Raw genomic sequence first — 18,671 nt, 5'->3', positions numbered from 1 at the left:
GAATTGAACTGCACACCCATCTTTAGCCATATACAAAAACTAACTTCAGATCTTAAGGAAATAAAAGAAAAAAAACAGTAATTAACTCTTATTTTCTTTTATTATTATTATTTTTTAACTCTTATTTTAATGGTTGTCAAATTTACCCTACTACAACATTATTAGAGTATTAACATCAACTATTCTAAAAAATATGCTATCTGTTAAGGTATAAATTTTTTATACCCATCATATATCTTATCCTTGACTATTTAAAAATTTTTAAACAAAATAATATTGTCCTTACCTAGCAGCAAACACACATATCAAAAACACAAATAAATGATGCAAAAACCTTAGCGGTTAAGCAGCAGAGCTGAAGGTCAAAGTTGCCGCACACAACTAGTAGCAAAACTGCCTTCCTAACTTCAACTTTTGGCTCCGTCCCTACCTCAAAGGAGAGTAGACTACAAGGCTCTTAACATGAGGTGCCTTGTAATGTGGATGAAATTTTTAGTCTCTCTTATTTATTAATCATATGTTTGGAACTTTGAATGGAGCATGATGACAGGGGAGAAAGATTGGTTAAGAATTTAAGATATATTAATTGTTAGAACATATGTGGAACATGTTATGAACATATGTCATATAGAATTGGCTAATCCTTTGACAAAACGCACTTTACTTGTAATTGGGTAGATGTAGGATGTGTTTAATACTTCAAGGAACAAGAGTTCAAGTCCAAGTATTAAAGCCATGCAAATCTGTCCAAGAATCAAGCGAAGAAGTGTTGTTCATTAAAGCTCGACAGATAGCTCGACAGATGTATCTATCGAGAATTATGAAATTCAGATTTCCAGATCTGTTTTTCATGCATATCTAATTTATATGTTTAGGTTTTCTTTTCTCACAACCCTAGACATATATAAGGTTGTAGGCACCGAGATCCCAAGACACATATAGGCCCTTGGGCCCAGGCCCAACGGGAACAGCCCCATTGCCCTAAGCCCTTCTTGGATCTGCCTTAGCGTAAAAACTAATTTTGGGCCTTGAATTCTGATATGTGCTCGGCATAAGCTTTCCCGAACAAGCGTATTAACCGTATCCGGGTAAATCATGATATGCGTGGTAAACTGCATTACCGAGCACTATCAACTAAGCTGGAACCAAGTTCCAAGGCCATAATTGTTGCACCTCACTCTCACCTAAAAATCCACTTAAATCAAATAGTACTAGACCTTCAATAGCACTAATAGAGGCTGAAATCGTAATCTCACCACTAACCTTCGCTATAAATAGCAGAAGTTTGGGAGGAAGAAGGGGTTCAGAAAAATAGAGAGAAAACAGTCAAGGGAGAAGAAAAAACTGAGTGTTGCTTTGAGTCTCTCTGCCGAGAACGACCCAGAGTAGGAAATTCTCAAGCCCACTACAAATAAATTGTGAGCCCAAGTGAGTTAAGGCCCAACAGCCTCATACCTGGTTCCCAAAATTGGCGCCCACCGTGGGGCTCTCCTACGAAGCTGTGGTTCAACTAAGACTCAAACAAGGGAAATGTCCGAGGAGCGTTCAGGAGGGCGCGCACCGAGCAGTTCCATAGGATCTTCTCGGGGATCGACGTGGAGGGAGAGAAGGCAGAAACGGCGGAAAGATAGGGAGCACCCCAAAGGAGAGGAAAGGTCCGGATTGGGAGAAGGGTCGGCCCAGACACACCAAACGGTTTCAGGCGTCTCGGCGCATCGGCAGTATGATGATAGAGACCGAGAGCTGGAGCGGCTGCGTAAATTGGTAATGGCTTTGGAGCTGGAAGCAAGGGGTCGACACCAAGAAAGGAATCGCAACCCCCAGCAAAGGAGAAATCGGGGCGAGGAGGGCTCTAGCCGATCTGGTACGCAACGATTCCGAGACCGATCACGCTCTCAAGAGTCACACCGGCACTCCCGGGAGCCATGTCGTCAGCGGGACCGTTCACGGTCGTATGGATACGGTGACCGAGGGTCAGAATCGCCGAAGGAACGGCAGCACCACAATGCCGCCATGGACGCCATGAGCCGAGCCTTACGGATGGCTGCCTGGTCGCCGTTCTCCGATGAAATTGAACGGGCCCCTATGCCGAGCAGATTCACACGACCGCCATTCAATTCCTACGAGAGGAAGACATCCGTGGAGCATGTCAGTCATTACATCCACATGATGTCTTTGCATGCACACAATGATGCATTGATGTGTAAGGTATTCCTCTCTAGTCTCGACTCAACGGCCCTGAGATGGTTCAATGGATTACGGAAAGGCTCCATACATAGCTTCGCCGAGCTGATTCAAGAGTTCGGCAGTAGATTCGTGACATGCAGCCGAGTGCAACAGCCGGTTGACGCGCTACTTTCCATGAAGATAAGGGTCGGAGAAACCCTTCGGAGTTATGCTAGTCGATACTGGGAACTCTACAACAAGATTGGTGGAGGGAATGAGAAAATTGCGACAAGCACCTTCAGGATGGGGCTCCTCAAAGACTCTGAATTACGGGAGTCATTGACGAAAAAACCCCCCGAGGATATGAGGCAACTGATGAGACGCATAGAGGAGTACAAACGCCTGGAGGACGACCAGCTGCAGAGCAGGGGGAAAGCTCCATTAATTGGGAGATCTCGGCAAGTCATTGTGCCGACAAAACCCAAAAAAGACTTCAGAATGCAGGAACCAGAGGTGCAAGTCGAAGGGGTTAATGTGGCGTTTAAAGAACCCGTGTACAAAATCTTGGAGCGGATCAAGAACGAGTCATTCTTCAGGTGGCCAAACAAAATGGGGGGCGACCCGTCTCGGAGGAACCAAAACCGATACTGCACATATCACAGAGACAAAGGACACACCACCGAGCAGTGTCGGGGATTAAAAGATCATCTCGGGCAGCTAGTAAAGGCAGGGTACCTGAAAGAGTTTGTAGTAGACTCCACTAACCGAGAAGCCGGACAGGGCGTCCAACAGAAAAGGAACCCCTTCCCGCCTCCACTGGGGGCAATCAAAGTCATCCATGCTGCACCAAGAGGAACGGAAGCAGCAAAAAGGGTATTAACAGTGGCTTGCACGGGAGGAGATTCAGCCGAGAAGAAGAAGAAAGTTGAACGGCTGACCATCTCGTTCGGAGAGGACGATTTGGAAGGAACGGTCCAACCTCATGACGATGCTTTGGTGGTAACGGCCCGGATAGGCGGGTTCCTGGTGAAAAAGGTAATGATCGACCAAGGGAGCGGGGCTGACGTCATGTACCCGGACCTCTTCGAAGGGCTCGGATTGAAGACCCAGGATTTGGCGAAATATGACACGCTGCTGGTCTCATTTGACGGGAGAGTCGTAATTCCCGAGGGACAAATCTCTCTCACGGTGGACATGGAAGGCAAGGGAGTTATAGTTACCTTCATAGTAGTCCGATCATTCTCACCGTACACCGCAATCCTGGGAAGGCCGTGGATTCACGCCATGAAGGCTGTTCCGTCCACCCTCCATGTGAAGGTAAAATTTCCCACTGAGTATGGAGTTGCCGAGGTGAGGGGGAACCAACAAGTGACGAGGCAGTGTCTTGTCGCTGCGGTCAGATGGAAAAATGAACAGCTCGGACAAGCTGAACATGCCGAGAAAGAAACTTCATAGCAATTACAGAAGCCCTGAGGGGAAACAGGGGCGGACGTGGCCGAGGAGGTATTGAAGGTTAGAATTCTTCCATATACTGACAGGTATTTCCAAATAGGTACAAGCATGAATGACCGGGAAAGGGTAGAGATGTTGTTGTTCCTTTTGCAGAACGTAGATGTTTTCGCATGGAACCTATATGAAGTGCCCGGCGTAGATCCCAAGTTCATTGTCCACAAACTCAACGTGGACCCATCATTTCCCCCGAAGAAGCAGAAACCGAGAAGAGCATCAAAGGAACACGTCGACGCAGTAAACCTGGAGGTCCAGCGGCTGAAGGAGGCCGGAGTCATAAAAGAAATATTCTTCCCGAGATGGCTAGCAAACACTGTCGTAGTGAAGAAGAAGAACGGCAAATTGAGAGTTTGTGTGGACTTTACAGACTTGAACAGGGCGTGTCCCAAGGACCCATTCCCAATGCCCAAGATTGATCAACTAGTAGACGCCGCGTATAGGCACCCGAGGATGAGCTTCCTGGATGCCTTCCAGGGCTACCACCAGATTGCCTTGGCGCCCGAGGACCGAGAAAAGACAGCATTTATATCCCCGAATGCAAACTATCACTACGAGGTCATGCCGTTTGGATTGAAGAAAGCCGGAGCCACATACCAGCGAATGATGACGAGAATGTTTCGAGAAAAAATTGGATGCACGATTGAAGTATATATTGACGACATGGTGGTAAAAAGCAGAAAAGAGTCACAGCATACGGAAGACCTCCGGTGAGTATTCGAGATACTACGGCGGCACAAATTGCGCCTGAATGCCGAGAAGTGCACTTTCGGAGTGGGGGCTGGCAAGTTCCTGGGTTATCTAATCTCTACTCGGGGAATAGAGGCTAACCCCGACCAAATAGAGGCCATGAACCGCCTCAAACCACCAAGCAATCCTAATGAGGTGCAAGTGCTCACTGGAATGTTAGCCGCCCTGAACCGATTCATCTCCAAGTTTGCCGATTGCTGCCGGCCGTTTTATCAACTTCTGAAGAAGTGGAAGGGGTTTCGTTGGGACGAGGGATGTGATGAGGCTTTTCGAGAACTGAAGGAATACTTGGCAAAGGCGCCAAGGTTGACGGCCCCAGAGCCCGGGGAGGATTTGTTTATGTACCTCTCAGTCACCGAGCATGCCGTAAGTACTGTGTTACTAAGGGACCAAGGAGTACAAATGCCAGTGTATTACATAAGCAAAATCTTGGTAGATGCCGAGACAAGGTACCTGCCTTTGGAGAAGTTAGTTTTAGCCCTGGTGCATGCCACTAGGAAGTTGCCACATTACTTCCAGGCACATACAGTGTTCGTCCTCACCGAGTATCCATTACAGTCACTGTTAAAGAGATCAGACTTCACAGGCCGAATTGCCAAATGGGGGACTCGGTTGGGATCGTTTGACATAAGATACCGACCTAGAAGCTCGGTGAAGGGACAGGTTCTCGCAGATTTCATCGCAGAATTCACACCCAAGAACGACGGCAAGGTAATCTGTAGTGCAGAAATTCGCTCGTAGAGGGTATTTATGGACGACGCTTCAAACGCTCTGGGGGCCGGGGCTGGTATTGTCATAATCACCCCTTAGAGCATACGATTTGAACATTCCTTCAGATTGGGATTCAAAGCCTCAAACAATGAAGCCGAGTATGAGGCCCTACTGGCCGGTTTGAGGGCCGTATTGCATATGGGCGCGAAAGATGTTGAGATTTACTCGGACTCTCGGCTGGTTGTTTATCAGATCACGGGAGACTTTGAGGCTTGGGACTCTCAAATGAAAGCTTATCTGAGTGCGGCCAAGCAGATTATTGGTCAATTCGGAACGGTAAAGGTGTCCCAGGTAGCTCAGTCACAAAACAAACACGCCGACTCACTTGCCATGTTAGCCTCATCGGCTACCGAAGACACGCCACGACTAGTCACAATAGAACTTATAAGGGAGCCAAGTATCAGTGTGAAGAGTATTCCCGACCAAGCCAGAATAGAGGTGGCGCAGGTAGCAGTGGCTAATCCGTGTTGGATGAACCCGATCATAGATTTTCTTGCTGAGGATAAAGTGCCGGAGGATGAAGACAAGGCCAATAAGATTCGTCGGGTGGCTCCTCGGTACTGGCTATCTTCGGACCACAAATTGTACCGAAGGTCCTTTGCAGGCCCTTACCTTTTATGCTTACATCCCGAGAAAGTCAGAGAGCTTCTGACCGAGCTACATGAGGGGGTGTGTGGCGGCCATGTTGGGGGATGATCTTTAGCACACAGAGCAATGACCCAGGGGTTTTGGTGGCCGTAGATGCAGAAGGATGCCGCTGAATATGTTCGGAGCTGCGAACAGTGTCAAAAGCACACCCCTTTGATCCATCAGCCTGTGGGTCATCTAAATCCCATGAGCAGCCCATGGCCGTTCGCACAATGGGGGCTTGACATCCTCAGACCATTCCCCCAAGCAACGGGGAACCGCCGTTTTGTATTGGTGGCTGTAGATTACTTCACAAAATGGGCGGAAGCTGAGGCCTTGGCCAATATCCGGGATACTGACGTGAAAAAGTTTGTATGGAAAAACATAGTCACAAGGTTTGGGGTGCCAAATTCACTAGTAACAGACAATGGACTACAGTTCGATAGTAAAGCTTTTCGAACCTTCTGCAGTGAACTCGGCATCAGGAACAAGTATTCAACCCCAGCTTACCCACAAAGCAACGACCAAGTTGAGGCAGTGAACAAGACTATTTTGAACGGGCTCAAGAGAAGGTTGGACGGGGCGAAAGGAAGATGGGCAGAAGAGCTACCCAGTGTATTGTGGGCTTATCGCACGACCCCCAGAAGATCCACGGGGGAGACCCCGTTCTCTTTGACGTACGGAGCGGAGGCAGTAATACCAACCGAGGTGAGCTTATGCAGCGCACGGGTCGCAGGGTTTGACCCTGTCCAGAACGCCGACCTGATGATGGAGCATTTGGATTAGCTAGAAGAATGCAGGGAGGCCGCGGCCATACGGCTCGTCGAGTATCAACAGAAACTAGCCCAAAGATACAATCGAAGTGTAAAGGGGAGGGAATTTAGTGCCGGAGAACTGGTGCTAAGAAAAGTTGTGGGAAACATGCGAGACATAGCTGTAGGGAAGCTTGCTCAAACCTGGGAGGGACCATACAGAGTTACAGCCATCGCGGGTGCAGGGGCCTACTACTTGGAAGACCTCGACGAGAGGCCGCTTCCCCGGTCGTGGAACGCCAACAACTTAAAGAAATTCTACACATGACCATCCGTGTAAACTAGAACTTGTATTTTGCTAAAATCAAGATTATGATGAAGTTATTTGTATATGCTGTTTTTGGTTCCGTGACTGCACACCAAGAGAGTTGCAAATAAAATCTCTAAGGACAGAAACCTGGTCCTCGGCTCAATCAAAATCGCCGATCAGGTGGAAACCTTATAACTAATATCTCTAAGGACAGAAACCTGGTCCTCGGCTCGATCAAAATCGCCGATCAGGTGGAAACCTTATAACTAATATCTCTAAGGATCGAAACCTAGTCCTCGGCTCGATTAAAATCGCCGATCAGGTGGAAACCTTATATCTCGAAGCTCGGAGTTGTCCGTCCCAATGCACGTATATCTCGAAACGAAGGATGAAGTTCAAATCCTTGGCGTGGACGGTTCTAATGTCCGGGACAAACACTTTGCCGTCTGCAAAAGAACAGGTGTCATATCAGTATCTGATTATAAAGATTTATTTCATTAAAAGAAAAGGAAAAGCGAAGGAAAACAGTTAGATCAAGAGATTGGTACAAACCTACTTCACGCCGTGAAAGGGGGCAAGGGACGTCCCCGGCAAACCAATTGCCGCATACCCGAACGAACTCCCCGGCGGAGTTCCTGTTCGAATCAGGCAGGCATGATATCAGCCGTACCCGATTATCTCGTGTCTTTAGGTAATAGTTGGTAGCTTTGTTCCCACAGAGGCTATACATATGGTTAATGTCATGGTAATTTAACTATAAATTGAAGGTATGGTTCAACCTACTGACGTAGCTAACTACCCGGTAAAAGTTGGGGGGAAGCTGGTCGGGACACAGCTCGTAGTACCTAAGTGTATCAGTCAAAAGGGGATCCACGGGGAACCTAACCCCGCCTTCTAAGATTGCCATCAGAGGAAAAAAGGCTGTACCAAATCCTAGGTGGAGAGCAATATCACTCTCGTGGCAGTAAGCCACATCCACGTCATCGGGAATACTAAATGTGCTCCTAAAGGTGGCCAAGGCATCCAGGGACTCTAGAAGATAAGAGTAACCCATCTATAACACCTAATGCTATGAAAGGGAACTTGAAGAAATAAGCTGAAGGAATAGAAAAAGAAAGAAAAACTTACTTTAGGTTCTAAGGAGGAAGAGAACACTGGGCAGGAGAGTAAGCACACAGAGAGTTGGTCAGCAGAGAGTAAGCGTGAAATATCAGAGGTGGAGGAAAAATGAGAGAATGTTCTATGGGGAACTATTTATAGAGTCAGAAAGGGGGGGAGGGGGCAAAGAAGCGTTTAATCAAGCAGTAAATGGGCACGATTTACGAACGACTCTGCGGATGCCAAACGTAACCAGTACGCGCGCCGCTCCGGTTCACGAAGCGTCAGGCAATAATGACAACTGTACCTGGTGCCGTGAAACGGCGCGTCTTTTGAAATGAGCATTAATGAGGAACCATAACCACGATTCCCGGGCCACAAAAATCTCCGAGATCAAAAGGCTCGGCCAACTCCTTGATTCTTCCCGGCAACCGGGTATGAATCAAGGGGGGGCTAATGTACGGCACCGAGATCTCAAGACCCATATAGGCCCTTGGGCCCAGGCCCAACAGGAACAGCCCCATTGCCCTAAGCCCTTCTTGGATCTGCCTTAGTGTAAAAACTAATTTTGGGCCTTGAATTCTGATATGTGTTCGGCATAAGCTTTCCCGAATAAGCGTATTAACCGTATCCGGGTAAATCATAATATACTCGGTAAACTGCATTACCGAGCACTATCAACTAAGCTGGAACCAAGTTCCAAGGCCATAATTGTTGCACCCCACTCTCACCTAAAAATCCACTTAAATCAGATAATACTGGACCTTCAATAGCACTAACAGAGGCTGAAATCGTAATCTCACCACTAACCTTCGCTATAAATAGCAGAAGTTTGGGAGGAAGAAGGGGTTCAGAAAAATAGAGAGAAAACAGTCAAGGGAGAAGAAAAAACTGAGTGTTGCTTTGAGTCTCTCTGCCGAGAACGACCCAGAGTAGGAAATCCTCAAGCCCACTACAAATAAATTGTGAGCCTAAGTGAGTTAAGGCCCAACAGCCTCATACCTGGTTCCCACAAAGGTTTATTTTAAGGGCCGCCAAAAGGTGGTTGCACTTGTTGTTACATGCATATTGTGATCGGAGACAATCTGCCCTAGTTCATCTTTCTCTTGAAGAAACTGTTGCGTTTGTACGCCGTAGGGTTTTGTGACCAAAGAGTTTCTTGATCTTTATCGTATGGATGAACTGAAGAACTTTGCAGCCAACATCTATCTCAAGTTGGTGTGTTAGTCACGTACTGGGATCCGTGCATAGATTGGTTAGTCACGAACTTGGAGCCATGCATTGAAATGAAAGATTGTCACTACATTACAAGTCCAATTATGTATTGGGGTAAGGGTTCAACTATAGGTTGGTATAAAGTACTAGGATTTCTTTACTTGTAACCGCTTATTTTGATAATAGTGGATTCTCGGAAGTGATGATTTTAAATTCACCCGGTGGGTTTTGCCTCAGTGGTTTTCCTTATTCGTAAACAAATCACCTGTGTCAAATTTAATTTCTGCTGCATTTAGTTATTTGGTGATTTGTTTGTGTTACCACACTTATTGCATGTTAAACTGACTTAATTAATTCATTTGGCTAATTAATTGATTAATTTACCCAATGGGTCAATACATTCTTGGCCTATCATTAATTAATATATTTCAATAATCAATTAGGGTTTTATATATAGTAATAAGGACTGTTTTAGCTTATTTTCACTATTAAATATTAAATACTCATATATATATATATACACACACACATATACTTCTACACAAAGTCACAAAGAAATTAAGTGAATGAAAATAAACTCATTCAAAACTTGTAGTGTCCACCAGGACCACCACTGTACTCTTTAAGGAAACGATTTTATGATATCTATTCCGGTATTAAGGGTCTGTGTATCAAAGTAATTATAATTTATCAATACCAAGATCCGAGTATATAAGAACAGCTTAATTACAGATCAGGCTGTTTGAGAAGATTAAGGTAATTAAACATGACACAAGATGTCCATGATTTAAGTCAACTTCACGCTTCAGTCTAACTCAATTTCTTAATATCCAAAAGTGTGTATTAGAACATTTTCAGCAATCTCTCTAAATTTTTATACTATTTAGAGAATGAATAGTTACATTTATCTTTTGTCTACTTACTTTTTTCAAATACAACAGACTCTCTATCATTTATCTATCATATTTAAATATTATTTCTTTAATCTTCCTTTATATTTTTTTACTATTCCTTTATTCATTCCCAACTACTATATTTCTCAAATTCGCAACAGCTATATTTTTTAAAAATTTTCAGAAGTCATACTTTCCAACATTTTATTTTTAATATCATAGTTTCTATTTATGAAATTTATATTAGTCTTTAAATTTATGAAATCTAGTAATTTGGAATGAATTTATTCATTAAAATTTTCATTTAAGAGCAACCGCATCAGTGGTTGCATAATCTTGCAAAATAGAAAAAGTAAGTCATTTTACACATTTTGATTATAAAAAAAAAAAAAAAAAAACCCACATTAGTGGGTGTAAAATTGTGCATAAATGCATAAGTGCTACAGTAAAAGTATCTGTAGGGACACGATTTGGAGCCCAAGCCCAAGGTGTAAGGGATATCGGCCCAATGAGCCCAGTACAATAAATTTGTAGGGAGTGGGTCAGAAAATTAGGCCCTGATGAGTTAGACAATAGTTAGTATGACTTTAGAAGTGGGTCAAGCAAAAACAAGAAGAACTGATCTGGATAAATTCACTCTCGTCCCAGTCCGAGGAGGTTAGTTCCAATATAAATCAATTGAACAGGTTACAAATACAACTTTGATTGCTACAAACAAGCCCCCTCCAGCAGAGGCTGAGGACTCAGCTTTGGGTTGATGTAAGATGGCAGCCACTTGGCATTGCCTAGCTGTAGATTAACTCCCCACGATTTCTTCAATGTGACCCCCCGACAGATATTTCACCTTCTGGTGCAGAGTAGAAGAGACAACTCCCAGGGCATGAAGCCAAGGTCTGGCTACAATGGTCGTGTAGGGGGAATAGGCATTCACCACGATGAAGTCTACCTCCACCACTTCTGAACCAACTTGCACAGGTAGTTTTATCTGACCCCTTGGAATGACTACCTTCCCATCAAAACTCACCAAAGGAGAATTGTAGGCCGTCAAGTCCTCGTGTCTCAAATTCAGCCCCTTGTATAAGTCGGGGTACATAATTTCGGCACCACTGCCTTGGTCCACCATCACCCTCTTCACATCATACCCACCAATCCTAAGCATGACCACCAAAGCATCATCGTGGAGCTGCATGGTTCCAATCTTATCCTCGTCCGAAAAACTTAATGCCGGTTGGATATCCATTCTAGCCCTCTTCGGCTCCAGATTATTATCCTCGGCAAACAGCCGAGCCACAAACTTCATTTTGGAGGGACAAGAACCGGTCCTCCCTGAAGTAGCAAAGATGACATTGATCGTTCCTAGAGGAGGTCTTGAAGAAGTATCTCTTCTGGGATTTCGAACCTGTCTAACTCCCCTGGCCACTAGAATGATGCAAAAGCTGCTTCAACTTTCCTTCTCGGACCAACTGGTCCAAATGGTCCTGCAAATTTCTACAGTCCTTCGTAGTGTGTCCCTAGTCCTGATGATATTTGCAATAAAGGCTCTGGTTACGCCTCATAGGGTTTCCAGTCATCTTGTTTGGCCATTTGAAGAACGACTCATTCTTAATCTTCTCCAAAACCTGATGCACCGGTTCTCGAAACACCACATTAACTGCCTGAGAATTAGCAAACCCTGACTACCTAGCAAAGTCTCTCTGAGGCCGTTGTTGTTGTTGTACCGGTCCGACCTGAAATTCCTCCTCTCCTAAGGGATAACCTTAGCTTTTCCTTTCCCCTGTTGCTAGTCTTCTTCCACTCTCTTATATTTATCAATTCAATCCATGAGTTGGCGTACACTGGTGACTGGTTTGTTGGTCAGAGATTTCCTTAAACCGTGCTCAGCTGGAAGGCCGACCTTGAAAGTACTATTGGCCACGTCATCAAAGTCACCATCTATTTCGTTGAACATCTCCCAATATCTGTCTAAGTATGTCTTCAGGGTCTCCCCTTCTTGCATGAATAAGGATAGTAGGGAATCCAAGGGCCGAGGAATCCTGCAACATGTAATAAAATGAGAGTCAAATTCCCAGGTGGGCTCCTTAAAGGAATCTATGGAATCTGCCCTTAGACCATCAAACCATCTCATCGCCAAGGATCCCAGATTAGATGGGAACACCTAACACATCAAAGCTTCGTTTTTGGAATGGACAGTCATTCTCTGATTGAAGTGGCTCACATGTTCCACGGGGTCTGTTCGACTATTGTAGATGGTGAACGTTGGCTGATGGAACCACTAAGGAAGTATCGCCCTTTCAATCTTGTGCGTGAAAGGTGACCTGGAAATCTAGTTCAACGCTTTGCTCATAGCGTCATTTCCTAGACCTCTGTGAGGCAGGCTTTTGTATCTACGTCTGTGATGGTGTTCTTCATTGTAGGAAAAGGACTCGCTGGGTAGAGTTCTTGACCTTCGCCTATAACTCGCATCCTCTTCGCCCATAACTCGCATCCTCTTCACCTTTAGAGGAAATGTCAAAGTTGGAAAAGGTTCGTTCTCGTTATGCATGGCACAACTTCCTTTTTAACTGATCAATCTCCAGTTGCATGGCTCTGTTATGTTGTTCTTAGGAGACGTGACTTCCAACTCGAGAGTGGCTTCTGCTTGTGTACGTAGTATGCACGCTGCCCTCTCGATCTCTTTCACGTTCAAGATTAAGGAAATTGTCCTGTCATTGGGACCTCACAGACTCTTGCTAATGAGGACCTAATCCTAACATAGTTAACCGTTGTGCTTACTATCACACAAGTTCTCCTCACAGACATCGCCAATTGTAGGGACACGATTTGGAGCCCAAGGTGTAAGGGATATCGGCTCAATAAACCCAGTACAATAAATTTGTAGAGAGTGGGTCAGAGAATTAGGCCCTGATAAGTTAGACAACGGTTAGTATGGCTTTAGAAGTGGGTCAAGCAAAAACAAGAAGAATTGATCTGGATAAATTCACTCACGGCCCAATCCGAGGAGGTTAGTTCCAATATAAATCAATTGAACAGGTTACAAATACAACTTTGATTGCTACAGTATTTTTCTCTATTAATTTTCGGATCCCTATCCATGAAGGACCTCTTACATTATATAGTTCCCTTTGGACGATCTTGATCCTACACTTGTCGATCATTTGAGCCACTACTTGAGTGCTTGTCCCATCAGACACCCTTTATGGCTTTCTGTGAGTTGTGGTAGCCAAAGCAGCACTGTTTAGGGGTCTTCTCCACATAAATGCAGCCAGAAGGTTAGCTGCAGGGCATTAAATGCTGTGGTAGTAGCTTTCCCTTAGATATTTTTGAGTTCCCATCCTTGTTCATGATGCACGTCCCTATCATTAAAACTTCCTAGAAGGTCCTCCTGACTATCGGGACATACATTTGAGCTATACCTAGCATATCCAAGGAGTTATTCCTCCTCGAACCGCCCTCCCATTCGTATCTCACTCATTAGATTCTAAGCTTGACCCATCCAACACCATTCATTTGTTCTCAGATTACTATACTCTCAGCCAAGGCCTAAGGCCCGATATACAATTTGAGCTCTTAACCCTACAGCATCCATATTAGTGGATGTAAAAATTTTGTAAATTTGCACATCTAAAACCTACTTTTTCTATTTTATACTCTTATTTTTACAAAACACCCATATTAGTTTATCTATTATACACATTTATTCAAATAAAATATTAATCTTCAAATCAATCCACACCCAACCAGCTATTACCATCAACCCACTCAGCCACTATCATCAACCAACCATCACCCCAAAACCATTGATCAAACAGAAAATCAAAAACTGATCAAACAAAAAAAATCCAAAACAGAAAATCCATCATCAACCACCTTCAACCCCTTTTCCTTACTCATTTTTTGGAGCTTTTAGACTCTCATCGTCTCAATCCTTCTTCTTTTTTTCACTATCCCTAAACCCCACAAAAAATCGAGACAAAAAAAAAATGTCAGACCTTGGTGGCGCAAGCATGGTCCACCAAAACCCACGGCAACGGAGGAGGCGCTGGAGTTCAAGACCTCAAAGGAGGTCCAGGTAGTAACGAGCTTCGCCGTGGTTCCGACAGGGCCGAGATGTCATCACTCAAGCCAAGATGTCATCTAAGATGTCATCTCTTCTCGTTTCTGTACTGATTGTGTCGGTGAGGGTGGACTAAGGGACTGGAGATAGAAGAGAGAGAGGTGAGAGTAGAAGCTGAAAATGAGAGAGTGAGGTGAGGAGAGAGAAACAAAATGTAAAATAATAAATGCAAGAGCTACAGTAACCGTGCATATATACACGGTTACTATAGCAATTCTGCATAAATGCACAATTTTACACCCACTGATGTGAGTGTTTTTTTGGTCAAAATGTGTAAAATGGGTAACTTTTTCTATTTTGCAAGAGTTTACAAATGCTAATGTGGTTGCTCTAACCGTGCATATATGCACGGTTACTGTAACTCTTGCATTTGAATTTTTTTTTTTTTTTTTTCTCTTTCCACCTCACGCTCTCTTTTTCTCTCTTCATCTGATTGTCTCTCCTCTCATCTGATCTCTCTTCTTCTACCCTCTTTTTCATCTTATCTTTCAACAACAAATCATCAAATTCTTCAAACGCAAATCAATCTAGATCCCAAATTCATTGAGCCTTCTCCTCAATATATATATATACGAAACTCATATAAATAATCAAACCCAAATTACAAAAGAAAAAGAAAAAAAATGCAAAAATAGTATAAGAATAAGGTAGTGGAAAAATATGCCCAAAATCACCATCCATGTAGTGGAAAAATATGCCCAAAATCACCACCAAAATTGCAAACCCAAAATTACTGACCATAATCAAACTCAAATAGAAAAAGAAAAAGAAGAAGAATGAGAATGAGAATGAAAATGAGAAGAATAAGAAGAAGATGCCAAAGATGTAACAAAGAGAAGAAAAGTAAAAAAGAAGAAACAAAAAACAAGTAGAAGGTGGAAAATAAAGAGATAAAGAGTACAGATATTTTGGGAGAGTTTGGTAGGGTGGTGGAATAGGTGGAAAAAAAATAATTATTTAAATAAAATAGATGGTAAAATAAACAATTGATATGGGTGTTTTGTAATAATAGGTGTGTAAAATAAAAAAAATATAGTTACCTTACAAAATAAACAGATAAACAGATTGATATAGTTACTCTAAAAATCATTAATTGTTGCTTAGTTCTTATTTTTTTATATTATTATTATTATTATTTACTAACTTATATTTACTCATTTCTATTTTTTTTAAAGCCTATCTAATTTTAAAGACCGCACAATTACTATTAAAAAAACCCCAAGGATTAACTCTACCGTTTACTCTCAACCTCAATTTTATTCAGAGAGAGAGATTGTTGCCAGATTCGTACTACAACCGCGATGATACAAGAAAAGCTTCAAACTTAGTATCGGCAAAATAGGTCTGAAAAAGTATCTAAAAATATCAATAAAAATATCAATTGAGAGAGAGAGAACAAAGATAGAATTCGTTGAGAGAAAGAAGGAGAGATTGCCGCGAAAGCTGATGGAGATCGTCCACACTCGCCCTCCTCCCCTCCTCCAAGTGCATGCGTACTAGGTCGGGTCAGATCGACTTCTGTCTATTTTTTTTTTCTTCTTCTTTTCTTATTCTGATTCAATTTTGGTGTTACAATTTGACTATTTTTATGAGAACTAGATTGTATTTTGATTATTCATCTTCGTTCAGAGAAATTTTTAGAGACTGAAAAAAAAATAAAAATGGAAAGAGAATACAGAAAGAAAGAAAGAATTGGTATAATATTTCAGTTACTGGAATTTTTATTAGAAGAAATTCAACTACTAATCTACAATAACCCATCAGGGCTGGAGAGGTACCATATATGAGCCAAAAAACTTTTGAGGTTTAGACTGTTGAACCAATGTTTTGTGGTTTCACTCTCTAAACTTGAGTATTTTGTGTTTAGCTTTCTGTTAGAGATGCTCTTAGTGATTGTCAACAAAATCATATACTCCTGCGTTTGCCTTGTTTCTCACCTCATATTTTGTGACTTTTTACTAGTCTCTTTCACTCTTTATCTCTCATTATTTTGCATGGTAATGAGAAATCCTCCTAGCAAAAGCAGTTTCAAAGTTTTGGACCAATATGAAGTAGTATTACCTCACTTACTCATTGTGTTAGCTCACTAAGGCCCAGAAATCTCATTGGGCCTCTGTAAGAAGTGACGAGTCTGTCGACTACCATGGGCCTATTTTGCCACGAACACCTACCATCAAATATTGGATGCCATCCCTTTTGGGATTTGTGGGACATTGGTGTATCACACGAGATTAGATTGTCCCGAAGTCCCAACTCCCAACAATTGTGTTATTTTAAAAGTCCAGGCTATTTCCGACAATTTCAAGCCTCAATATGAAGCTCAATTAAAATAAAAAATGCATATCATATATAGCAGCCACAAAAATAACAAAAGCACACCACTTTATTAAAAGTAATAAGTACACCACAAAACACAATATTTGACCCAAACAAATGGAATCATACAACACAATATTCATCATACCAGATTGTATGCATCACTTATTAAACCAAAAAAATAAAAACATATCATATCACTTGTTTGTAACAAAAACGGTACCATATGGACTCGCTTAGGCCACAAACAAGCGTGATTTACATAAAAGTAGTTAGAAACATATATAAATGATGCGAGTATGCATCATCAACACCAACACCAACACCACCTAGTGTTGTCCAGGAAGCTTCTCCTTGATCTTCTCCATCACTCCCTTCTTCTCCTGACGTTGTTGGCCCTCGTAGTGACCTGGGGCTGTAGTTGAAGTTGTGTGACCTTGCTTGTACGGATCACTACCTGGGGTTGAAGTTGTGTGACCTTGCTGGTACGGATCATCCTGCTTGCGCCCAACACATGGTATGTTCTCTTTTATTTTCTCTGTGAACCCCTTGTTCGCCTGATGATGTTGGCCCTCGTTGAAAACTGTGGCTGTAGTTGTGTGACCTTGCTGGTACGGGTTTACAGTTGAAGTTGTGTGACCTTGCTGCTGCTGCTGCTGGTACGGATCATCATGCTTGCGCCCAACACCTGGTACGTTCTCTTTTATTTTCTCTGTCAACCCCTTGTTCCCCTGATGTTGTTGGCCCTCGTTATAACCTGGGGCTGTGTGGCCTTGCTGGTACGGATCATCCTGCTTGCGCCCAACACCTGGTACATTCTCTTTTATTTTCTCTGTCAACCCCTTGTTCTCCTGACGACGTTGGCCCTCGTTGTAACCTGGGGCTGTGTGACCTTGCTGATATGCATCATCATGCTTGCGCCCAGCACCAGCTATGTTCTCCTGTTGTTGTTGGCCCTCGTTGTAACCTTGCTGGTACGGATCATCGTGCTTGCGCCCAACACCTGGTACGTTCTCTTTTATTTTCTCTGTCAATCCCTTGTTCTCCTGACGACGTTGGCCCTCATTGTAACCTGGGGCTGTGTGACCTTGCTGGTACGGATCATCCTGCTTGCGCCCAACTCCTACACCTGGTACGTTCTCTTTTATTTTCTCTGTCAACCCCTTGTTCTCCTGACGACGTTGGCCCTCGTTGTAACCTGGGGCTGTAGCTGTGTGACCTTGCTGGTACGGATCATCATGCTTGCGCCCAGCACCTGGTATGTTCTCTTTTATTTTCTCTGTCAACCCCTTGTTCTCCTGACGACGTTGGCCATCGTTGTAACCTGAAGTTGTGTGACCTTGCTGGTATGCATCATCATGCTTGCGCCCAGCACCAGCTATGTTCTCCTGTTGTTGTTGGCCCTCGTTGTAACCTTGCTGGTACGGATCATCGTGCTTACGCCCAACACCTGGTATCTTCTCTTCTATTTTCTGTGTCAACCCCTGCTGATCATGGCGATAATCACCGCCATGAGTAGGTACGGTTGCATCAGGGCGCATACCTTGGAGAGTGGTGGAGTCAGACCCACCAGTTCCATACTTGGTGTCAGTGTGGTGGGTTGGGTTGCCATATTGATCAGTGTGAGTACGGGGCCCATGTTCATCTACGCGAATTGGGTTGCCATATTCATCAACTTGGGGTGTACCACCGGCGTATTGGTTTTGGTATTGCGACATTTTCAAAGTGAAAGAGCAAAAGCAAGAGCTTTTAATAAGCAAAACTCAAAGCTATAAACTAATTTGGCTAATTACTGACGATAACAAAAACAAGTGTCAAAGCAAGTAGACTGTAAATATTCGAAGATATGTGAAAACTATGGCGTAGGATTAGGATTTATATAGGCGAGCAAATGTTGTATGTGGTAGAGGAGTTGGCCGCGCTTTTAGGTTGTTAAAAGTGGCAACAGTTTACCTATGTCGGCGATGGTAAGGCATCTGCAACGTGTACTATGATAAAATAGGACAAGTGTCCACCTATGTCGGCGATGGTAAGAATCGTGTTGACACGTCGCCGAGTTCATGAAAACAAGGCACAAGTTTCCACATATGGGAAGAATGAAAAAAATAGCCATGGACCCCAGGTGATGTATATCTTGGTCCACGTGGCCTTTT

The 18,671-nt window shown here is 43.5% G+C and overlaps 2 protein-coding genes across 30 annotated transcripts; both read right to left on the bottom strand.

The window, feature by feature from the left end:
- Positions 1-10,884: 10,884 nt before the first annotated feature.
- LOC126689937 (uncharacterized) lies at positions 10,885-11,388 on the bottom strand. The gene has a single exon (XM_050385092.1). The coding sequence runs from the start codon at positions 11,386-11,388 to the stop codon at positions 10,885-10,887; it is 504 nt and encodes a 167-aa protein (XP_050241049.1).
- Positions 11,389-16,567: 5,179 nt separating this feature from the next.
- LOC126733101 (dehydrin Rab25-like) lies at positions 16,568-18,378 on the bottom strand. Of its 29 annotated transcripts, none has more exons than XM_050436272.1 (3): positions 17,486-18,378; positions 17,327-17,410; positions 16,568-17,206 (listed from the first exon to the last, which is right to left on the bottom strand). In XM_050436272.1, exons 1-3 carry the CDS (start codon positions 18,234-18,236, stop codon positions 16,848-16,850), a joined length of 1,194 nt encoding a protein of 397 aa, XP_050292229.1. In that variant the 5' UTR covers positions 18,237-18,378; the 3' UTR covers positions 16,568-16,847. The 29 variants fall into 29 exon arrangements, with proteins under 29 accessions (XP_050292229.1, XP_050292240.1, XP_050292231.1 ...); XM_050436283.1 differs by having other exon boundaries at positions 17,606-18,378; XM_050436274.1 differs by having other exon boundaries at positions 16,568-17,410; positions 17,486-17,521; positions 17,648-18,378.
- Between the last annotated feature and the right edge of the window lie 293 nt (positions 18,379-18,671).

This window comes from Quercus robur, chromosome 6, assembly GCF_932294415.1.
Source record: "Quercus robur chromosome 6, dhQueRobu3.1, whole genome shotgun sequence".
In the NCBI taxonomy this organism is placed as follows: Eukaryota; Viridiplantae; Streptophyta; class Magnoliopsida; order Fagales; family Fagaceae; genus Quercus; species Quercus robur.
The sequence above is the reverse complement of the archived record's forward strand: the minus strand, read 5'-3'. Positions and strand labels throughout refer to the sequence as shown.